Source organism: Carassius gibelio, chromosome A18, assembly GCF_023724105.1.
Source record: "Carassius gibelio isolate Cgi1373 ecotype wild population from Czech Republic chromosome A18, carGib1.2-hapl.c, whole genome shotgun sequence".
NCBI lineage: Eukaryota > Metazoa > Chordata > Actinopteri > Cypriniformes > Cyprinidae > Carassius > Carassius gibelio.
Genome location: NC_068388.1, coordinates 23445161 through 23468406, shown reverse-complemented (window position 1 = coordinate 23468406; position 23246 = coordinate 23445161). Strand labels below are relative to the sequence as shown.

Genomic DNA, 23246 nt, shown 5'->3' with positions numbered 1-23246 from the left:
CACGGACCCTTTACATTTACATTACATTTACATTTATTCATTTAGCTGACGCTTTTATCCAAAGCGACTTACAATTGCTATATATGTTAGAGGTCGCACGCCTCTGGAGCAACTAGAGGTTAAGTGTCTTGCTCAGGGACACATTGGTGTCTCACAGTGGATTCAAACCCAGGTCTCTCCGACCAATGGCATGCGTCTTATCCACCGCGCCATCACCACCCCATACAATCACCACCCCTTTACAATGTTGCACTTCTAGGCAGCGACTGCGAGGCATGGTGAGGGTAAACACAGCAGTGCTGTGGTGTTACGTTATAATGCCTGTTTTACACATAGTCCGTTTGCAGTGCGTATTAACGGATTCCAGCTGCACGAGATTGCTGTCCGTCAGTGCGTTCAAGGAGCAGGGCGTCGTCTGCAGCAGTGCAGCGATTGTTAACATACTGAGTCTATTTTTGCTGTGCTGCAGGCGCTGAATTAAAGTGAAAGCGTATTATTCACGGGAAAAATGAACATGGATTGACATGGAAACGCAGTCACATGGGTTTTTGGCTAGGTTTAAAACAAGAAAAGAGCACTTTTAGATAAACAAGGAAAATATATATATATATGTTCACTTTTATTTAAGTTCATTAAAGGTCCCCTTTTTCACGCTTTTTTGAAGCTTTGATTGTGTTTACAGTGTGCAATATAACATGTGTTCATGTTTTGCGTGTAAAAAAACAGTATTTTTCACACAATTCACCTACGTATCTGTATACCGCTGTTTTCACTGTCATAAAAACGGGCGGATGTCTTCCTTGTTCTATAAAGCCCCTCCTTCAGAAATACGTAACGGGTTCTGATTGGGCCAGCAGTTCCTGTGTTGTGTTTCGACAGCAGCTGAGCGCGCGCTGCCCTCCTGGTAACGCGATTGGGCTAGTTTTGAGAAGCATGTGCCGGAGATGTATTTATAGTCACAGGAGCGTTTTTACTGACGAGATGCGCATGAAAATCACATTCATTTTTTTACACAGCCCTAACATCTAGTTAACAAAGCTAAACAGCGTTGCCCTTTGTGTAATAAGTTACAGAAACTGTTAAACGCACCAACTTAAATAATAAAATACACTTACTGGTTGGGGTCCATAAACAACGCCTTCTACAGACAAAGAGGGAACTGCTCAATCTTTCCAGAATAATCTTTGTGCGAATCCGGCATCAAACTGATTGAGATTGAGAAAGTTGTCCTCAGCAAGCTGTCCTCAGCAAAAATACACATAGTTTTACATGTGGATTATAATTTTCGGGAACCGAGTTAAACATAAATTGTAGCCATTAATCTCCAAGTACAGCATCCCTGTGAAGCCCAAACAAAGATGATTGGACTCCGAGATGAAAATAACAGCGTTTCAACGACATGGCAAACACAAACGCAGCTCTTCCTCTTCTCCGTCCAACAAGACCACGCCCCCCTTTTTGTGAATTAATGTGGGCGGAGGTTAGTCAAAAAACTGTTTTAGTGAAGTCATTACTGCAGGAACTAGAGGGATGTAGTCCAAACGGGTCGTTTTTGTAGGCGAATTCTGTTAAATAAAATATCTCGCTTGGCATTGAACTTTGAGTTCTAGAATTTTACAGATATTATTTATACTCTAACAACAACATTACCAACTAAGTAAAGTTTAAAACATGGGATCACGAAGAAGGGGACCTTTAAGACCCGTGGGATTGCTTGTGATAAAGATTCAAATGCAAAATGCACAAGACTTTTTCTGTCTGTGGTGTTTTAATTGTAAATATTTTAACAAGAAATGTAGGCTATTTATTGTGTTTAAATGTTTTGCCGCTTTGCACACAAAAAAAAAATATTCTCGTAGCTTCATACACTTAATGCACTGATGTCACATGAACTGTTTTAAAGATGTCCTTACTACCTTTCTAGGCCTTGACTGTGGTAGTTGTGTTGCTGCATATGGAGGGTCAGAAAGCTCTCGGATTTCATCAGAAATGTCTTAATTTGTGTTCTGAAGATGAATAAAGGTCTTACTGGTTTGAAACGACTGGAGGGTGTGTAATTTATGACAGATTTCTAATTTATGGGTGAACTAGCCCTTTAAGTATGGAAATGTGAAACATTATGATAAATTAAAATATTTTAAGGTAATTTTTTTCTCAACTTGTATGTCATGAATTTAAATACTTTTGTAATTACACATTTGTTATGAGGAATTTAGTACATTTACAATATATTAACTTGTAATATTGAATAATAGTTAATCAAGTATTTCACATGTGCTTTAGAAGATTGGTCAACATATCAAAGTGTACTTCTTTTAAGCACGATAAAGGTTTATTAAAACATGATTTAAGCTTTAAAACTTTTAATTTGACTTTATTACATAGTGCACTTTTTAAAAGTTTACTTAAGTTTGCACCTAAGTGTCATCTATGTAAGTACGCTAAAATGGTATTTTATTTAATTAATATTGTATTATCCACAAGTACAGTGCTTTAGAAATATACTTCTAAGATCTGAAGTACACAACAAGTGCACATTCAATACTAATTAAGCATACTTATTTTCACAAGGTTAGTAATAGTGAAAAGTAGCTAATAGTGTCAATAACAGAACTAAAGGCCAAAGGTACCTTCTTTAAAACTGTGCACTGTTTCTATAGTTCTGACTTTTTTATCTAAATGTGGAGGCACAGATGAGTGTCTGAGGAATAAATAGACTTCAGCAATTTTATAATATGTGTGCGTCTGTGATGGAGCATCTGCTCTCATCGTTAGATCAGCTTTCTCTGTCCTGAGCTGATCTGAAGTGACGCAGGTGCAGTTTTCTTTTAGGAAGGCTGGAGTCCAGACGCGGCCAACTGTACTCGTGTGTATCTGAATCCAAAATCAATCAGTTGTACTCTCGTTATTGCTGTGCATTGTGCGATTGAACGAGTGCACTCGATAATGTCCACTGAGGTTTTGGACAGCACTAAATATGCTGTCCACTCAAATAGTGCCCAATAGGTCAATTTCGGACACAGGGAAAGTCCTCAGCACTCCTGTGATCACTGTGAGATTATAATGATTAGTTAATCAGATTTAGCCTATTTAGTCTAGTTTTCAGATATGCTTTTATTGTTGTAGGATGTTGGTGTCAAATCTTTATTTAAAGGCAAATGTTTTCTATAGTAAAAAAATATATATTTAAAAAAACTGAACTTGCAGAAAATTATGTAATATTAATAAAAGGCCACTTAAGTATACTTCAGATTATATTTTCATGTTTCTTAACACACTTAAGTACACTTAAAAAGTGTGGTTTTTAATAATGTCAAATTCCAAGTTTTACTTTGAAGTACATTTTAAATCTTTGTTTTAAAAAATTTTTTGATGACTTTCTAAAGCACGTGTATAGATTGTACTTGATTAGAATTGTAGCTGTAGGGTGTTTTTTGATATTATAGTTGATATATTTTATATGTACTTAACTGTAACTTCATCATTACAGATGTGTAATTACAAATGTTTAAATACATGAAATTGCAAGTTAAAAAAAATTACATGGTATATTTCTGTTTACTATAAAGTACACTTTAACCTTACTTCTTCAAAGACAATAGATGTAATTATGAAGCTACATATAAAACTGTAAAAAGGTTAAACTAATTGCATTTTAATATACATTTAAACTATAGCACGTTTTCATTGTTTGAATATATATTCAGCTCGCACTTAAATATATACTTTTAAAGTATTTCCATAGCACTCTTTTTTAAAAGTATGCTTAAGTGCACTTTTTATCTTTTTTAAGTATTTGGGAAGCTTTCATTATTTTGCAGTTCCATGTTTCTGCCACTAGTGGAAAAGAATACTCGCCTCTGAATACTGATGCTTTTCTCTGTCTGTTATCTGTTTTCTCAGGAGGGCCAGCGGTTAATGCAAGAGAAGCCCGAGATGAGCGCGCTGGTGAAAAAGAAGCTGGAGGAGATCCGTGAGTGCTGGCAGGATCTGGAGAGCACCACCCAAGCCAAAGCCCGGCAGCTGTTCGAGGCCAACCGAGCCGACCTGCTGGTACAGAGCTACTCCAGTCTGGACCAGAGACTCCAGCAGCTTGAGGGACAGCTGGCACACGTGGACTACGGCCAGGACCTGACCACTGTCAACAAGCAGCTGAAGAAACTACAGGTCTTTACTCTAGTTTTACAGACATACCTATCAGCAGCTTTCACTTCTCTCGTAAGCATCACAAGCTTTGTGCATCAAGATGATGTTTCCTCCAAAATTTATTTTTGATCTGTCAGAATGCTGGTTTCCAACGTGCCTTTAATTTGCTCTTTATTTCTTTCCGATTCCTGTGCTGAAGACTTTTCTTTTCTTAACCACTGCTGCATTTACTGGTAATATGAGCCTCATCGCTGTCCACCGTATGAGTGTGATTCATGTCACTGGTGTGGCTCTCCTCTCTGACAGCATGCCATGGATCTTAGCTGATCTGAGTTCAGTTTGAGCTCTGTCCCCACATCACTCCACCCTCATCACCATCAGCGGTATTGTAGCATCTTCATTTCGCACACCCTCTCTCTTGCTTTCCATTATCTTTTATGTTCTTCTTTAAAATTCCCATCAGTCTTCACCAGAATATATTTCATATGTGCATCATAGGTTGCGGTCAGTGCAGGCCGACCAGTCCTATGAAGCGTCTGTGTGTGTGTGTGTAAGGGAGTGTGTGATTTTTAATTGTGTTATATTTCCTGTCCTTTTATACATCAGCATATTTCAAACATTATGCCTTCAGAAGCATTTACTGTAATTAAAAGTTTAAGCTGTCTAAAATATTAAAAAATGTTAGCTCTCTGTCTCTCCAATTAGTTATGCCGATCAAAATGAAACATTTCAAGTAGTTATTCTAATTCTAGATTCTTTTTAAAGGGACAGTTCACCCAAAAATGGAAATTCTGTCATCATTTACTCACCCTCATGTTGTTTCAAACCTGTATGAATTGCTTTCCTATGTTGAACATAAAATAAGCTATTTTGAAGATTGCTGGTAATCAAACAGTTGGTGGTTGCCATTAACTTCCATAGTATTTTTTCCTAAAGCAACTCATACAGGTTTGGAATGACATGAGGGTAAGTAAATTATGACATTTTTCATTTTGGGGTGAACTGTCCCTTTAAGGTTCAGTTGCATTTCTTTGTAATACTCATTTAGTTTGATGTTAAATGTGTATAAGTCAATGAATTGCTGCTTCTCACTTCAGAATGAAAATAACAACGGTGTGTCTGTATTAATAGGTCACAGGTTGGAATCCCATTACTGTAATTATTGTAGCCCTGAATATATTGGGTTTGATTGGTCATTTACTCACTTGGTCTTAATTTATGTAACATGTGAGCCGAATGGGTTACAGCATGTAAATCTTTCTTTACAAAAGCATTCAAAAGTTTGGGTTTGGTATGATTTTTAATTGTTTTCAAAAGAAGGCTGCATTTATTTAATGAAAAATTCAGTAAAAACAGTAATATTGTGAAATACTATTACAATTTTTAAAAATGAAAAATACATATTTTATTCATTATAAATATATTATGAATTTTCACTTTTTGATAAATGTAATGCATCCTTTCTGAATAAAAGCATTAATTAATTTCTAAAAATCTTACTGACCCCTAACTTTTGAATAGTAGTGTATGTCCCGATATCTTTGCAGTCATACTTACTGTAATTTGGAATTTTCCTGGACTTAAACTTTTTACAAGCACATTTTAATATTAATGAGCTAATACATTTTCTTTGGAAGTTTGAAAAGTTTATGATGATGTCATAACTCACTTCCTGTCTCCTTTGGTGTCCCTGGTGTTCTTCCTCTCCTCGTTCCCACTATCAATACTGTCGTCATTTTTAACTGTGCTGAACTGTGTATTTCTCCATCCCTCTCTCTTTAACGTCCACTTCGTTCTCCTGTGCATCTTTCCTGTCATACATTTCCACCGATCTCTTCACTGATGTTCTTTTGCTCATTGATCATGTCCACCTCTAACAGACGATGGAGTGTCAGATGGAGGAGTGGTATAAAGAGGTTGGAGAGCTGCAGGCCCAGGCGGCCTCCATCCCTCAGCAGGGGCAGGTGGAAAAGGTGTCTGAGAGACAAGCCGGGGTGGAAACGCGAATTGTACGACTGATTGAGCCTCTGAAAGAGAGGCGTCGTATCCTGCTGGCCTCTAAAGAAGTGCACCAAGTGGGCCGTGACCTTGAGGATGAAGTTGTGAGTTTAACAACCTCATTATAAACATTACCTTTAATATATTTTGAAAAGTGCTACATGTTTTGAAAATGTGTTTGTCTGCAGTTGTGGATACAAGAGCGTCTTCCAGTGGCCACTTCTCAGGAGCATGGCACAAGTTTGCAAGCTGTACAGCAACTCATGAAGAAGAATCAAGTAAGATGGCATCAAAACAACTCTAAATCCTGTGGAGAACCACTTTAGACCAGCTGCTTAATGCTGATTTAGGCTTGTCTGGTGCTGGTCTAGTTGGTTGATTAAGGCTAGAATATACTACAAGATTTTGCCTAAATTTTTGCCCTGATTTTCAGTCTGTACACAATCAGAGACAGTCTATTTATTTAGTGCTTTAAACAAAAAAAATGAAAGTCTGGTAGTGTGTGATGCTCAGTTGTTTACAGCAGGAATTATCAAAGTGGGGCTATAATTTTAAGTCGGTGTAATGTGGAAAACATGGACGGAATTGCAGAATCCTGTCATAAAAATGGAATTTGCTGTTAAATACTTAAAGACACGGAAGTGTTGTAATTGTGGTGTGAACTTCCCTCTTCTCAAAGAATTACACTGACTTATTATTCTTAGAGTGAACTTGCTTTTAGGATGTTTAAAATGCTCTATCCCAGTGGTTCCCAGCATTGATCCTGGAGGCACCCCAATACTGCACATTTTGCATGTATCCTTAATCAAACACACCTGATTCAGGTCATTGCCTCATAAGTAGAGACTCCAAGACCTGAAATTAGTGTGTAAGAGAAAGGAGAGATGCAAAATGTGTAGTGTTGGGGTGCCTCCGGGACCAGGGTTGGGAACAATATTATTGTTGTGCTCAACAGAAACATTTAGAGATATGGATATCACTGACTGTTCTTCTCATGGGCATCTCCTCTCAGAGTCTGCAGAGGGAGCTTCAAGGTCACCGTGGACGTGTGGAGGATGTTCTGGAGAGAGCAGGTGTGATTGCGTCTATCCGCAGTCCAGAAGCAGACAGCATCAGGGCCGGCATGGAGCAGCTCCATCAGCTGTGGGAGGTGCTGTGGACAGAGACTGAGCACCGCCAGCTCCGGCTGGATGTCATGTACCAGGCACAGCAGTACTACTTTGATGCAGGAGAGGTGGAGGCTTGGCTCAGCGAGCAGGAACTGCACATGATGAATGAGGAGACGGGAAAGGTAGGAGAGGAAAACGGAGAGGCCTTGTGAGGGTGGGAATACCAAACAGCCATTCTGAGGTGCTGTTTCTATAGGTCTTAGATAAAATATTATTTAAAGTAAATAGAATCAAATAATGTAATAAATTATTCTAACAAACAGAAACAGAACATTAGTTTTCTGGCTTGTGTATACTGTATACTCTATATTAATATATATATATATATATATATATATATATATATATATATATATATATATATATATACTTACTATGATATCATATTGATATCATATAATTGCTGCTATTAGTGTTCATCATCTGGTTGACTACATCTTGTATTAATTTTTCTGAAAATTCCTGTCATATGCACATAAACTGACAGTCACTACTTATAAGCTACTACTAAATATTGTAGAAACTTAATTTTCTGTAAAGTTGCTTTGCAATGATTTGTATCGCAAAAAGCGATATACAAATAAACTTGAATTGAATTGAATACATTCATATATATGCATATATATAATACAATATTTGTAGTATACAATGCTAGGTTTATTAGAAAGCTAGGAAATGGACTAGAATAGAGGAGAAATGCAGAGAATGAAAAATAAGTAAAAACTTGTATAATTAATTATAATAATTTATATTTTATAACCAAACATCTTCATTGTTGAGACCTGTGTAGGCAACATGTTTTCAAGGACTTTAGTTTTAGGCAAGGACACCCAGGTAGTTTCCTGGGATGCTGTGATGTTCTAGATGATGACATTGGAGCAGGATGAATGTCTCTGAGCTGTGTCCGCTCTCGCTCAAGGATGAGGCCAGTACTCTGAAGCTCCTGAAGAAACAGCTGGCGCTAGAGCAGACCATCGAGGACTATGCCGAGACCATCGGGATGCTTTCTCAGCAGTGCAGACAGCTGCTGGAGCTCGGACATCCGGACTGGTAAATGTGCAGCAGTACTCACTGACCCAGTCAAACATACAAACACACAACAATCTTCAGTTTCTTCACACTCTTTATATTCCAGTGATAACACCTTTCAAGAGTAACAGATTTCACTGATTTTTTTCCCTTTGAATGAAATCTAAGTATGTGTGTGTATGCTTGTGCCTTAGTGAGCAGATCAGTAAGCATCAGTCTCAGATCGACAGGCTGTACGTGTCTCTGAAGGACCTGTCGGAGGAGAGGAAGTCTCGTCTGGAGCAGCAGTACTGGCTCTATCAGCTCAACAGGGAGGTGGATGAACTTGAGCAGTGGATCGCAGAGAGGGAGGTCATCGCCAGCTCCACTGAACTCGGGCAGGACTTTGAGCATGTCACGGTCAGTTGCTTCAGCGATTTCACATTTATCTGCCCCTAAACATGATTGATTGTAGCTCCAGTAGTTCTGCAGTTTCTTAACATTTCTGTCCTGTCGTGGTGGCACTTTACCCGATCCTCAGATTCTGCAGGAGAAATTTACAGAGTTTGCAACGGAGACTGGGAGCCTGGGGCAGGAGAGGGTCACCGCTGTCAACCAGATGGTTGATGAGCTCATAGATTACGGCCACGCTGATGCAGCCACCATCGCCGAATGGAAGGATGGGGTGAACGAGGCCTGGGCGGATCTGCTGGAGCTGATGGAGACACGAGGACAGATGCTCGCCGCTTCACACCAGTTACACAAGTTCTTCTCTGACTGCCGAGAGGTGTGGAGAAGGAAATGCAGGACATCTAATTAATGAAATCATCTGAACTGAGTGGCATTTCTTAATGCCGTCGTTATTATGATTAGTTATCAGTTTCACTGTTGCTCGTGGGAAATTCTTGAAATGATCTGTTTTATGGACATGCATCCATCCGAGCAACAATATAGCAATGCATTAACTCTTTCCCCGCAGCCAACGCAAGCATTTTTTATATTTTCACAAAATTTGTTATGGCCCCAAAAATATTTTGTATGAATATCTGCACATGCAATATCTCAAATAGAAAGAACAGAGCCTCTGTTTTTATATATATATATATGTGTGTGTGTGTGTGTGTGTGTGTATATATTTATATCTAGGGGTCAACTTTTACAAAAGAAAGAAGGTTGAATGGGCAGTGTACTTGATATTATTGGTTGAATAACAGTCCTAGTTTTCCTAAATGCACTGGGAAGCTTTTTGTGGATGTATATTTTTTATTACAGTGATATTTATTGGATAATGCTGAGGCATGTTTGTCCTTCTTCGACAGGTGTTTAGGAGACAGAGTCAAAGCTTTACTGTGTGTACATGATAAATAGGAGCAGTGCTGATGCTGTTTTAAAGCGTAGACCACGGTGGTCTCATGTGTCTGCATGTGTGGAATAGCATGAGTCTGTGTGTGTTTCAGGTTTTAGCACAGATCGAGGATAAGCAGCGGAGGTTACCTGAGGTCCGCGCGTGTCAAGGAGGAACTTCAAACACCAGCACTCTTCAGAGACTTATGCAGACTTTTGAACATGATATTCAGCTACTTGTTACACAGGTGAACTGATGCAACACATCCTTATGCAAGGAGTGCGCAACAAATATGTAAAGTCTGTAGATAGATCTCGTAAATACTTGATGATGAATAAAGTGCATGGCAATGGCAACATTTGCATAAAGAAGTGTCCCTGTTTTCTTCAGATAAGACAGTTGCAGGAGAGTGCAGCCCAGCTCCGAACAGTGTATGCCGGGGAGAAAGCAGAAGCCATCGCCATGCAGGAACATGAAGTGATGCAGGGGTGGAAAGAGCTGCTCATATCCTGTGAGGACTGTCGAATGCAAATCACCACAGCGACTGACAAGTTGCGCTTCTTTGGGATGGTGCGTGATCAGCTGATGTGGATGGACAGCATCATCTGTCAGATAGGAACCGGCGAGAAACCAAGGTAGGACACATGCTGGGACACTTGCTCTCTGCTTACAGGAGCTCATTAATGTGCTTTAACGTTGTAATGCATGAAAGTTTGCATCAGGTCAGCTGAAGAGCAGCCAGTGTGGCCGCTGGAGTGTGCTATAGGTATCATACCACGAGCACAATTAAGTGATATAGCGGTAAGTGCATGAGCCAAACATCATATTAAGATTAAGCATAATCGTATCCATTAAGAGCACTCTATAAGAACACTACAGATCTGTTGCAAAACATATTGAGCTGCTATGCTGACTACTACCTATACAGAAAACTAGCTTTTTAGGATACAAGGTAACCTAATGCCGCGGGTTCCACCGCAGGAACTTTACCCAGGAACTAGGGACTTTGGCTTGGTACTCAGTGTGTTTCCACCGCAGGAACCAGGAACTAAATAAAGTTCCGGGTTAAAAAAATGCCCCTTTAGAAGGTCCCTGCTGGCGAGGTGGTACTTTTTCAAAGTTCCGGAACTTCCGGGGGCGGGACTTGAGCGCTAAACATCCTGATTGGTTGAGTTCACGCAGTATTGGTTGAGTCAGCGTTCAACCACCATTTATTCGGATCATTTTCAAAATATTACTCTTATTGTGTCATGAAATGTAATTTTAAAAGTATTTCAGGCGAGAATGTAGTTGTTTAAAATCTGTGGTTTATTTATAAAGACAGGTCCTATTTAAAAGTGTGTTGTTTCACCTATTTTTTTTAATTTTATTTGATATCCTATTTCGTTTTTTTTTAAATATACAGAGAGGAAAATTGCAGTAGCCAAGACGAGCTGACTGAAGTTATCAAGTACGCTGCTGTTTGCAGATTTACCGGACTTGCGTCGTCGTGGACATCACACTCCCGAGTCGAATGCACAAAGTCCGCACTACCGGAGGAGGCACGTCCAAAATCAGCGTACTTTGTATTGAGAAACGCGCGCAAACTTACGTCACCAGTCTATTTGCCTAATCTTCCCGGTACTTTACACCGCGGTGGAAACGCAGAAAGCAACAGGTCTGGGGGGAAAAAAGTTCCTGGAAAAAAAAAGTTCCTGGGAAAAATGTTCCGGGTAATTTCGGTGGGAAAGCGACATAAGAGAATTTGAAATGGGGCTGAAACTAATTTATTTTTTGATAATAGATTAATCTAACAGTTATTAGAATGTTTAATCAACTAATCCTTGATTAATCAGTAGGATTTGATTATTCAGCTTTTGCAATTAGTTAAATTGAGCTATATTGAGCTATATATTGAACATAATAACTAACAAAACAAGGTAATCACTTCAGCTTTTGAAAGTGTCAAACAATTATATTACTACTTTACAATTACAATTATTATACCGTTATTTTTTACAGTAAAAATACAAATATTTGGGACACAAAATAATCTCATTCATCATTTGATTAACTATGGAAAGGTAGCTGACCGATGTATTACTCTGCCTAACGTCTTCTTTTAAAAATCATTTGGATATGGAACAAAATAAAGGTTAATGATGAGAGGTTTCATTTTTGGATAAACTATTTTATTCACATTATCTCTCTTAACATACCTTATAGTGTTGCGATTATAAAAAAAGGTCTTGAGCTAAATCAAGCTTAAATCTAAATCAAGTTGTAATTCTAACTGAAAGCGACACTGACACTGTTTTTAACATTGTAAAGCTGCTTGTTTTATAGCAATCTATTGTTTAAAAAGCTATATTAAACTTGACAAGACTGGACTTTACTGACAAACTCAGAGCAAGTGCAGACATATACACATCGCTATGATCAGATGCTTTCTTATCTGCTGCTTTCTCACCACTGTCATTTTTGTTGTGTGTTTATCCCATTATTGAGAGGAGAGCATGCAGCATATATTAAAATATTCAACTATATACAGCTCTCAGCATTGCGGGCACCATCAAGATGTTTGCTAACATCAAAACGCTGCTTGTACATTGAACTTCTTTTTAACAATAAATGAAAAACCTTTTTGTTTGTAGTTTTGCAAAATCTCTCTTAGGTTTAATGTTTGTAAAATTACTTGTATTGCTTTCCGATTCTGGAATTTACGAAGTGTGAAATAACAGCTATTAGTAAAACATCTAATAAATAATATAATCAAATTGATACAGACCTATGGTAATTTATTCTAATTTGAAATGCTTTTCAAGTGGCACTTTTTATGTGACATGAACAGGGGACTTCACTTAGAAATTGAGTCCAATAGCGTCTGACATTGCATGTTACTAAGCTAACAAAAGGAATCTCTAATAAACAAATAAATACACAGTATGAGCAAAAACTTTTTTCTATACTTTTCTGTATTTAATTATATATTTTTTTTAAATCTTGAAAAATCCACCATTTTCTACCACTGTGTTTGTTGTAATGTTTTCTGAAATGGTCTTCTCAGCATTGTTGCCTTAAGGTTTTTTGACAAAAGATGCTAGCTTTTGCATTGGGAGCACACCTATGTTGGCAGCTCACTAGGTTTTGAAACAGAGCTATAGTGTGTGTGTGCGTGTATATATATATATATATATATATATATATATATATATATATATATATATATGTTTGTATCTCTTTGAAAGACCCTATAATACTGAAAAAGCTCAGGAGCCGTTATGGACACACTCTTCATGGTGCCAGAATGGCCTTCTGTTGCTGTATCTTTCTGTGGGCAGACTTGGCCCATGTATTCTTGCCCAAGTAACTCCCTCTCCTCTCACTGTCAGCTCTTTCCTCAGAGCTTTAATGGGATATGGGCTCTCTGGTGCTTGCAGGGACGTGTCATCTGTGGAGGTCCTGATGAACTATCACCAGAGCCTCAAGAGTGAGGTGGAGGCCCGAAACAAGAGCGTCCTTCAGTGTATCGAGATGGGCAAGACTCTACTGGCTGCCCGTAACCCTGCATCAGAAGAGGTGACACAAAATATCAAGTTTAAACTTTTTATAAACTGTTGCAAATCTGAAATCACTACAATGTGCAAAACATACTCTATGTGTGTATAGTTTCAGGCATTGATGCAATCCAAGACATGTCAGACTGCAGTTACATATTGCATTGTCAGCATTGCTACAAGTGGCACTATAGTGTGTATTAGCATAAACTCTTCTATAACTCTTCAATTTTCAGATTCAAAAATTTACTTAAAGTTGACATGTCTAAGAAGCTACCTGAATAATAATACATCTAAAAGAGTTTATCCCCATTTGAATACTGTGGCTTGTCACTGCCACAGAAATTCAAGAAAGCACATTAAGTATGTACGATGTAACTGTCTGCTTCCAATGAAATGGCCATCCTTTTGTGTCTGCAATTGTGCACTTGTGTAAAGTATGTTTCCAGCCTAAATGATGGTGACTACATGATATTCCAAGCTGTCATCTGTCTGTACCTAACGATGGAGTATTGACCGTTTCAGATCAAAGAAAAGCTGGAGAAAGTTTTGGCCAAGCAGCAAGAGCTCACGGAGAAATGGGAAAAACACTGGGAAGAGTTGCAGCACAGTGGGTGAAATGAGGCTAATGGAAAACAAACATAATGCATAAATTATGTAATCAGTCTCATGCACTTCACAACATCTCACTCTCTTTCTGTGCCTTGGCAGTGTTGGAGGTGCATCAGTTTGCTCAGGAAGCAGTGGTGGCAGAGGCCTGGCTCACTGCTCAGGAACCCCTCCTAAGTAGTAATGAACTGGGTGGCAGTGTGGATGAGGTTGAGCAACTGATTCGCAGACACGAAGCCTTTCGCAAAGCTGCGGCCACATGGGAAGAACGCTTCAGCTCTTTACGTCGTCTTACCACAGTAAGAGAGACAAGCCGTTTGCAGAGTTTAGCTCCAACCTGGCCAAATCCACTTAGAAGTTTTGAGTAATTCTGAAGACTCTGATTAGCTGGTTCAAGGGTTTTTTTTAGGGAAAAAATAGGTCTGGAGGATCCATTAGAATTAGAGCTGAACTCTGCAGGATAGTGGCCCCGGAGGAGCAGTATTCAAACACCCCTGAGCAACATTAAAAACAGCTAAACAGATCCACACTGATGTCACTGTCATAAAATTCTCCTTGCAACTCGTGCAACTTTTCCTTAACTTTACCTTAGTTTGAATGTCAATAGTCTAACTACTGAAATAAAATAAAAAACATTACTAAAAGGTGAATTGTGTATAGCATGATGTCTTTCAATAGTTATGTTACAGAAATAAGAAATTCTCTTGTTTAACGATTTAGGTAGAGAAGATAAAGGCAGAGCAGAGTAAGCTTCCTCCAACTCCCTTGCTGGGACGGAAGGTTTTCTTGGACCCTCAGGACTCTTCTCCTGCTCGCAGTAGCCCTTCCTCCATCATTAGACAGACCATATATGAGCAGGGCGAGCCCCGGTTGGAGCGCATCATCCCTCAGCCCTCTCCTTCTTCCGTGGCCCGAAGACTGGGTTCGACTGTGGCCAACTACACTCCCATCATGAATGGAGCTGGTACTCATCGCTTTCAGGAAGCCAGGAATGCTGGGATTGTTGGAGTGGCTGCAGGACTGGGCACTTCTATGGAGCATAAGGTCACCCAGTTGCGAGTGGAATTTAAGGACCAAGTCCCACAGCAGAAGATCGAACACATCCATGAGGCGGTCCACCCCCTACTGGAGAGAGACAGGGAACGGGAGCGGTATCATGAGAACGTGATGGCAGAGGTGGTGCTCCAGGAGCCCGGCGGAGGAAGGGAACGCCTAAACAGCATGGTGGGAGGGAGTGGGAGCAGTCGCTCAGAGCTTTTGGTGGAGCAGCATCCCCCTCCAAGGGAGGCACGGCTGGAAAGGCAACTATCGACTGAGCAGCTGATTCAGGCACGCAGGGACGAGCTGCCTCAGGAGGTGTGGAGAGAACGAGCTGGGAGGGCAGAGAGGAGGTTGGAGAGACAGACATCTAGTGAACAGGAAGGTCATGAGGTGCGGCGCAGGGACAGACACCGACTGGAGAGACAGGACAGCAGCGAACAGGAGGCCAGGGAGCAGTCGGACAGACGCTCTGCTGGCGGGTGAGTGTCTATATTTGTGACCTCAAACGATCCACATTACAAAAGACATTACAAAAGTTACAGCAGTGCTAATGCTAGATTTGAAAGAGAAGTATTATAATACTTCCACATGCTGGTCACCAAGTCAGTTCACACAAAGTCGAGGTTCATATCAATAAAGGACATATGTCAAGGATAACTTCTCAACTGCAATTCGTATTCATCTGATGGATAAATTCTTCTTGTACTTGTTCTTGTTAAACTGTTTAACCTGTCACATGAAGGACGTAAAAAGGATTGTTAATGCTCTACCATACTGATTTTAAAGCTTTGAAGTACCCCAGCAATTTCTCTCTGTTCTGTTCATGCAAAATAGCATTTCCAGATCTCAGATTTACCTTTCATGTTGGCAGGGACAAAAGATCAACGCTAGCTGAGATTGTGGAGCAGCTTCAGGAAAGAGAAGCTGCACAGGTATGTGGACAATCTCATTTTTGTCTCTTGTAGTGGTCGACTGATATGTTTTTTTTTGACAGCCGATGCCAATATCTTGGAAATCGGAGGGGCCTATAGCCGATATAAAGCCGATATGATTTTTATTATTATTATTTAAGAAATTTGAAATTATTTGACAATGGATAAAAAAATACATCTGTAAAAGAATCATGCTTATAATTTACATCACAGTATTTTTCACAAATAAATATTTAATAAAAATAAAATTAAAAAGAAACTCAGTACTCTTGGAAGTTTGTGTGCAATGGGAATCATATTTTTCAAATAAAGCCACGGTAACACTCATTATACATACAGCACACAGTGAAAATGACATGAATATGACAGTGGACAAATGCGTAAAGCGCAGCACAAGGTTTGTGAAATTAAATGTTCATTAGTCATACAAAGATTTGTTTAAATTATATAAATGCATATTTGCTTAATGCTGATGGCAAACAAAAAGTATTGTAATGTTTGCCTTTCTATTATTAATACGTCTTATATAAAAGCAATCATTATTAAACTTTCTGTGTACATTAATTCCTTTGTTTAAGCATTCTATTTGATTATAAGACACACTTCTATCTGTATTAGACAGACCTGTTAACGATGACGACAAACGAAAGAGCAAGAGTGTGCTCAGGCACTGCCGCTCTCAGCGCGTCAAAATAAAAGCCTCGAACACATCGGACAAGCAGAAAAACTTATCGGCCAATGCCGATATTTGAAAAATGCCAAATATCGGCTGATATATCGGCCTTGGTGATATATCGGTCGACCACTAGTTTCTTGTTTTAAACCACATTTTACCACATGTACATTGCTGTATATTTCCAATTCAGGCACGAGGAGAGCTTCCACGTCTACCCAACGGTTTTCCTGAGAAGTCTTCTAGACTGGACCGGCCACGTGCTCGCGACAGACCCAAACCGAGAAGAAGACCCCGACCCAAGGAGCCAGCCGGCGAAACACGGCGCTCAAGGTCTGCGCCAGCCCAGAGCAGCCCACCAGTCCCCCAGCCGCCTACCCACACTGCCCAGCGTGAAGGGTTCCTATTCCGCAAAATAGACATTGAGAGCCAAAAGAAGAGTTCGAACAGGTGGGACTTTGTAGTTTAAAAATTAGGGGCACATGGCATGGAATTAGCATGAAAACGGCTAAACCAAATATGCCAATCAGTATGATTGGTCATTCAAAGCTATGCTAATGTTGTTATTAGCATTAGGTACTGCTGCTTAGAGCACTAACAATTGCAGTTCTTATTTTCTTTCACCAAGTTTCAAGTCAAACTGGGATATGCTTAAATGCTTTACAAGCCTAAAATATCTCCTGAAGCTAAATTGAGGAGCAGCTGTTTGGTTTTGGTCATTTCTGATTACAAGTTTCATATCAAGCAATGGCAGAAAATAGCTTACTGTTAGCACTGCTTGCCACTTGCATGGTAATACTAAAATCAGCCTGGATGGTGGATGTGACTGTGTCAGAAGACCAACTGATGCTGGGTCTCTGAAGCCATGGCTAGCAAGGTATGAAGCTTTCACCCTTCACAGCTTCCAGCTTCCAGATACGTCACCTTTGCAGCCCAAGTCACAAAACAATTCATTGCATCGAGGAGTTTAAGGAACTAAAAAGAATGGCTGTCTGTTCTTTTGGAGCATGTATTTGCGCATAATCTGCCTGTCATCTGAAGCCATTTTCGGACTAGCATTTGTGTTTATATTGCAAGTATATCTCATTAACCAAAATCTCTCTTCTTTCTAATGCTCTCTTTGCCGCTGACTGTTCTCCTCCCTCTCTACAAAGGTAAGACATGGTCAGTCCATCTCTTTCTAAAGATCTAATGATCTCAGTTTGGTCTTGCTCAGTCTTAAGGGCTGGTCATCCCGGTCTCAGTGGGTGAGTAGCTAGTCGGTGCATGGTGTCATCTGGGTTGTGATTGTTCAATCTTCTGCTTTCTCTCCCACACACTACAGCAGATCTTGGGTGAACTTGTACTGTGTGCTGAATAAAGGTGAGCTGGGCTTCTATAAGGATGCGAAGAACACCTCCACACCTTACAACAACGAGCCACTTATCAACCTGACCCGTTGTGCCTGTGATATCAACAATGGTTACAAAAAGAAGAAGAATGTCTTCACACTCAAGTACTTCATTAGCAATTTTATTATCTTTTCCAAAATACTTGTGTATTCTTGTGTAGCGTAACATTAATTCTGCTTTATAATTTTAGAACTAACGATGGAAGTGAGTTTCTGTTCCATGCTAAAGATGAGGTGAGTTGCTTGTTTTTATCATCCTAGTTTCCGACTTTAGTTCAGTCGGAAATACATTTTAGTCAACACCAGGCCTAGATGACATCTACAGACATTTGCACCAAGCTCACTAGAGGTCAACCAATATGGGTTTTTCACTGGCCAATGCCGATATTTATAAATCAGGGCAGCCGATGGCCGATATTTTCGGCCGTTTTTATTTTTTTTTCTATTCATCTTATAAAAGTGAGTTTGAGCCAATTATTATTGCATGGTACAAGATAGTAATAGTAGCATTAGCCCAATTTAGAGTAATAATACATGGCTCAAAGCTTAAGCATCTTCTTAAAAAACAGTTCTGAAGTACACTTTGTGTTTATGTTTACTGACATACCATTGTTTCCCACAGACTGCAATTTAATTGTCTGCCAGCAGGAGGCGCTGTTGGAGCAGAGATATAGTGGTTTCCCCGGTAACAGCTGTAATCAAATAAGCGCTGATCACAAATGCTACTTTATCAGGCTTTACAGGAAAGATGAAATGAAAATTGCATCTAAGCTTTTCTGAAGATAGATTCATATAAAAACACCCGTTAATACGAGTTAACGTGCACATTATAATCAACCCAGAAGTTTCATCTGTATTGAATGTGTTTATACTTCACATGCACGTGACTTGTTGCACTTATGAACTTTCCGGGATCAATTCTAGTTCTTTAGAGGGAGCTCTGCAACAATGCTTAGCTGCCCACCGGTGCGCCTGCCTATAAATCAGCCTAATTTTAACACAATCAGCCAATGCCGATTAATTTAAAAATGGCAAAAATTGGCCGATTAATCGGTTGACCTCTAAAGTTGACTTAGCATACTGTAGAAGCTTGTTTATTGCTGTTTAATGTTAGTTTACCAGCTCGAACTAGCCTGACCAAGCCAGTCCACCAGCAGGCACTACACTCTTATAGGCAGAAAGCATTAATAAAATTAATCTAAATATTTAATAAAGAAAAATGCAAGAATTGTGGAATGTATAGAATGTGAATTTGTTTTGATTTTGCTAAAATTTCCGAAACTAGGTCCCTTCTGCAGATTCTGTCTGGGCCTGGTTATAACTTGTTAAATTGATTCAGGCAACTTTTTTTGCATAAAACTGAGTCCTCAATCTCCCTTTGGTCTGCAGGACGATCTAAAAAGCTGGATCACAAGTTTAAACACCAGTATAAGTGAGCATGAAGAGATAAACGGCAAACAGGGACAGACCCATCTAACTACCTCATCTACTGACGAGGGAACACGCAGGGAAGGCAGCAGGGCAGGCGGCTCGGAAAGAGGTGAAAAGTCAGACCGAGCGGACGGGGGATCTGTGCGCTCAGACAAGGGTGAAAAGCCTGAGAAAAAGACAGGCAAGAAGAAATGAGGCACACGATAGCAGTGAGACAGGAGCCGGGACTACGGAAATCCAGGACAGTGCTCTGACGGAATCAGGAAACAAAGGCGTCACTGTGAACTCCCTTTATCTCTTGCTGTCCAGTTGAGTGTGGGATCAAGCAACATGGAGGAGCACAGAGCTCATGTGTCAGTGAGCGCCCTCTAATGGCTGCCGAGGACCATGACAATTCAGGAGCTCCAAATGGGCCAAAGAGCTGATAGCATAGGCACATGGAGGATAAAAGAGAAAGATGTTATAGTAACGTAGCTCACGAAGATTATTTTCTAATCCGTCTGTGAAAAAGATGACCCATATGTATGTGTACCCGTCTCTCTCTTTGTATATTGAACGTCTCAGCATCAGTTCTATACAATCCTGCGCTGAAGAAAATAGAAATATGCCAAAATCTTTCTCAAGATTAGTCTTTTTCTGAAGAGCATGTTTTGTCTGTTTATTTTGTAAGTTGTTTTGCTCTTTTATACTGTTAACGTGTTGATTTGTATTCATTGGCTCTTCCACACGATATTTTGATTCTCGTCTTGCCACTTTGTAGACCACGTTTGAATGGCATATGACATATCAGAGCATGCCTACAAGGTTCAACTTTCAAGTGAAGAAATAAATGGTCTGTTTCAAATAAAGGGAAGCAGTTCACCTGCTGTGAGTGTGTATTCTCAGATTTGATTATTAGGGTTGGTTGGTTTCGTATGTGAGTTTTCCAGGAAAATGTCAACCATTAATCTCATATCATGCATCAAATGTTGCGTGTGAGTTCATTCACTCTTTTAATGACCGATTTACCAAATCAGTTAGGTGTGTATGTGTCTATGCATGCATGCACTGCATTCGTCATCAAGCTATTCTGAACGTGAGATCAAGTTTACATCTTTTTATTTATCCTCAAAAGTCTTCCAAGCACAGAACTGATTGTTTTGTAAAACTTTAGTTTTTGCCTTTTGTCACGTTCTCCCAACATGAATCTGTATGGGCTGAATGCCATGTAGATGTCATTATGTGATTGTTTCTCCTGATTGGCAGAAACGGGGTTAAATATGTCTTTGAATTGTGTAGTTCTGCAGGTAATAGTATAGAAAGCCCATAGCTAGCAAAAAATGCAAGGTACAGTATATTGCAAGAAAAGCGGTACATGCTTTAGACAGCTCTGCAAATTATGACAAATCTAATTTGGTTCTTTTGAGATCCAGCCATATACATGAACACACACTGCAGTTGAAACGACATGGTAACTACATAATGACATGCTATTTTTCATGCAACATACAGGGTTTGAAATTAAATGTCAAAGTGTGTGTGTTAAACAGAAACGTAATGTTTCATGTTTTATATTTGCACCTCATTGTCCTAACGTCTGTCAGCTGTAGTCCTCAGCACATTGTCTTTAAATGTAAAAAAAAAAAAAAGCCTAAATAATGTTAGAAGCAATGGTGTTCTTTTTGTAAAGAGAAATGTAAAGCAGTAATTGAAAGAGAAGAGATTATGTTAATGTACATTTTCTTGTGGTTTCTCTGCAAGCTCATGATTGTTCCTTCATCTGAACAGAGTATAATGCAAATGCTTTTGTAATGTCCCTGCTTTTAAATATTCAATTGTCATCTCTCGTTTTTTTCTATACACTCTCAAAGCATTGCATACAGTATATATCGAAAGAGCTTTCTGTGTCTGGGTCTGAATTCCTCTTCCTTTGACTCCCCTGGTTTTGTCTCCAAGTCTACTTTTTGGTATTAAAAAATCCTATTTTTATGCAATAAAATAACTTATACAGACGGAGGGTATGCAGTAAAAGTATCCAAGGTGGTGGTGAATGGAGAGAAAAAAAATGTATACACTTGCAAGTAAAAAATTATGCAACTTTTCCTTTGCACTAAATTACTGCCCCGTTGCACAGTGCTAGTGTGAGCGGAGGATTGGTGCTTGAGGGTCTGGGACAAGTTACTGCGCTTTGTGATCAGCTAGCATCCTATAAAACAATGCATTCATTCAGCTATTGGTTTTGACGAAATCATGAGAAAATCCTGCATGAAACCCCCCCACTCTCACACTCACTGATGCATACACACATTTATATCTGCAGCTTCCATATTGTACAAGTTGATGGACATGAAGCTGCGTACAAGCATTTGGAAACATTTATAAAATGTTATTAAATCCATGACGGAACAGAAAGCACAACCCCAACAGTTATGATTTAATAGCCGCTCGGTTTTTTTGAGGTTCTTGTGATATCTGTAATCTTAAGAGTTGTTTAATTACTTTTATATATACTGTAATGTTTGTATCTGCTTTAAATGTTTGGGTAAGAGTGAAACTCACTCCCCGTGTCACATCCATAGTGTCAGGCCCTTGAGCACCATGGGTTTAGCTCCGCAGCTCACTGACCTGTACAGTACAAACTAATTGCTTCTGTACAACCAAAAATGCTCTTTTTTCTGCTGTGAAATAAGAACATTTTGTTGGTTTTAAAATCAGTTTTGAAGATCTGTGGGGTTATTTCTCCAATGCTTAAAGGGTTGGAAAGGAAAGGAAACTGGGTGATTCAGGTTGCATGAATAACATTGTCCTTGTAATGGTACTGCTGTGCATGATGAAACCTCTCTCATTCTCACTCACAGCCACTGTTCAAGGGTGACACTGATACACATGGAAACAGTGAATGAACCAATGCTGTATAATTCAGATCCTGACTGACTCTGTACAGTTATCTCCTTGATAAATACAGCTTGTGATATGTCAAATGTCTCCTTTTTCATTTGTTCTGTAATTAGCACATCCGTGTCCTTGTAAAACCTTGTATAACTGTAAATGTGTTGTAGAAAACAGAACATACTAGAAGAGATTTATGTAATATTATTTCACACATTAGCTTTGGTAAAGGAATATGGCTAATGCACTCTGCACCAACATTGACTGCCTCATACTTTTCTAGAAACATAAAGATTGACAATTCAAAGCCTGTCAGACTTCCAACTAAACGTACATCATGATGATATAATAAAGATATCAGATGTTTGGAGGTTTGATCATAAACACTCCCTCTCCTGGGTGTTTAGATATGACTGATATTGACAGAATTATCAAATTTAGCACTCTTAGGGAAATATGATCATTTAAATCTGGCTAATTTCCAAATTGTCGTGAATAAACATTTCAGAAAAATGTTACGGGGTTTAAAATCGAAATATGATTTTTTGTTAAGAAACCAAAATTTTTAGGGATGCACGATATTGGATTTTGGCCGATATTCGATATGCCGATATTTTCAAAATAATTTGGGCCGATACCGATATATATAAAATTTTCGCCTGATATATTTAAACTTTAATTTTACTGAAGAGAAATCCATCTCTTCTGTACTGATTCTACCATAAATGTATTATTTTACAAATGTAGACAGACATTCACACCTGAAAAACAGGTCAATTATTTCACTTGGAGAATATCGGTTTGGCTCATCGGCAGAAATATTCATATCGGCCGATACCGATGTTGTGCCGATATTATCGTGCATCCCTAATAATTTTGGCATAATTTTCATTCATGTCTTCTGTAGAGTACACCAGGACAAACATTTTATAGAATGGTAATAACAATTTATGGACATTTTACACACATATTGCATAAAGTAAAATAGTGCATCAAATAACTGTTATATATTTCATAGCATAGTTGAGAATCATCTTTGTTCAAAGTTTGGCTAAAAATAGCCTGAAACTTAAAAACTGACTGGTGAATGAAAATAAATA

The 23246-nt window shown here is 39.1% G+C and overlaps 1 protein-coding gene across 6 annotated transcripts in view; it reads left to right on the top strand.

Annotated features, from left to right (window-relative positions):
* Window positions 1-22238, top strand: part of LOC127934639 (spectrin beta chain, non-erythrocytic 4-like) — an 80462-nt gene extending 58224 nt beyond the window's left edge. For 2 of the 6 annotated variants that reach the window (XM_052532145.1, XM_052532148.1), the window contains 18 exons: window positions 3904-4167; window positions 6027-6248; window positions 6333-6422; window positions 7157-7435; window positions 8233-8363; window positions 8537-8741; window positions 8863-9108; window positions 9779-9913; window positions 10057-10301; window positions 13038-13224; window positions 13728-13812; window positions 13914-14110; window positions 14532-15331; window positions 15724-15784; window positions 16651-16907; window positions 17782-17952; window positions 18039-18081; window positions 19237-22238. In XM_052532145.1, the coding sequence (XP_052388105.1) occupies window positions 3904-4167; window positions 6027-6248; window positions 6333-6422; window positions 7157-7435; window positions 8233-8363; window positions 8537-8741; window positions 8863-9108; window positions 9779-9913; window positions 10057-10301; window positions 13038-13224; window positions 13728-13812; window positions 13914-14110; window positions 14532-15331; window positions 15724-15784; window positions 16651-16907; window positions 17782-17952; window positions 18039-18081; window positions 19237-19473 (3855 nt within the window). In that variant the 3' untranslated portion in view covers window positions 19474-22238. Of the gene's footprint in view, window positions 1-3903; window positions 4168-6026; window positions 6249-6332; window positions 6423-7156; window positions 7436-8232; window positions 8364-8536; window positions 8742-8862; window positions 9109-9778; window positions 9914-10056; window positions 10302-13037; window positions 13225-13727; window positions 13813-13913; window positions 14111-14531; window positions 15332-15723; window positions 15785-16650; window positions 17612-17781; window positions 17953-18038; window positions 18082-19236 lie in introns of those variants that run through there. The other 4 variants (XM_052532149.1, XM_052532147.1, XM_052532146.1 and 1 more) reach the window with 4 other exon arrangements.
* The last annotated feature ends 1008 nt before the right edge of the window (window positions 22239-23246 follow it).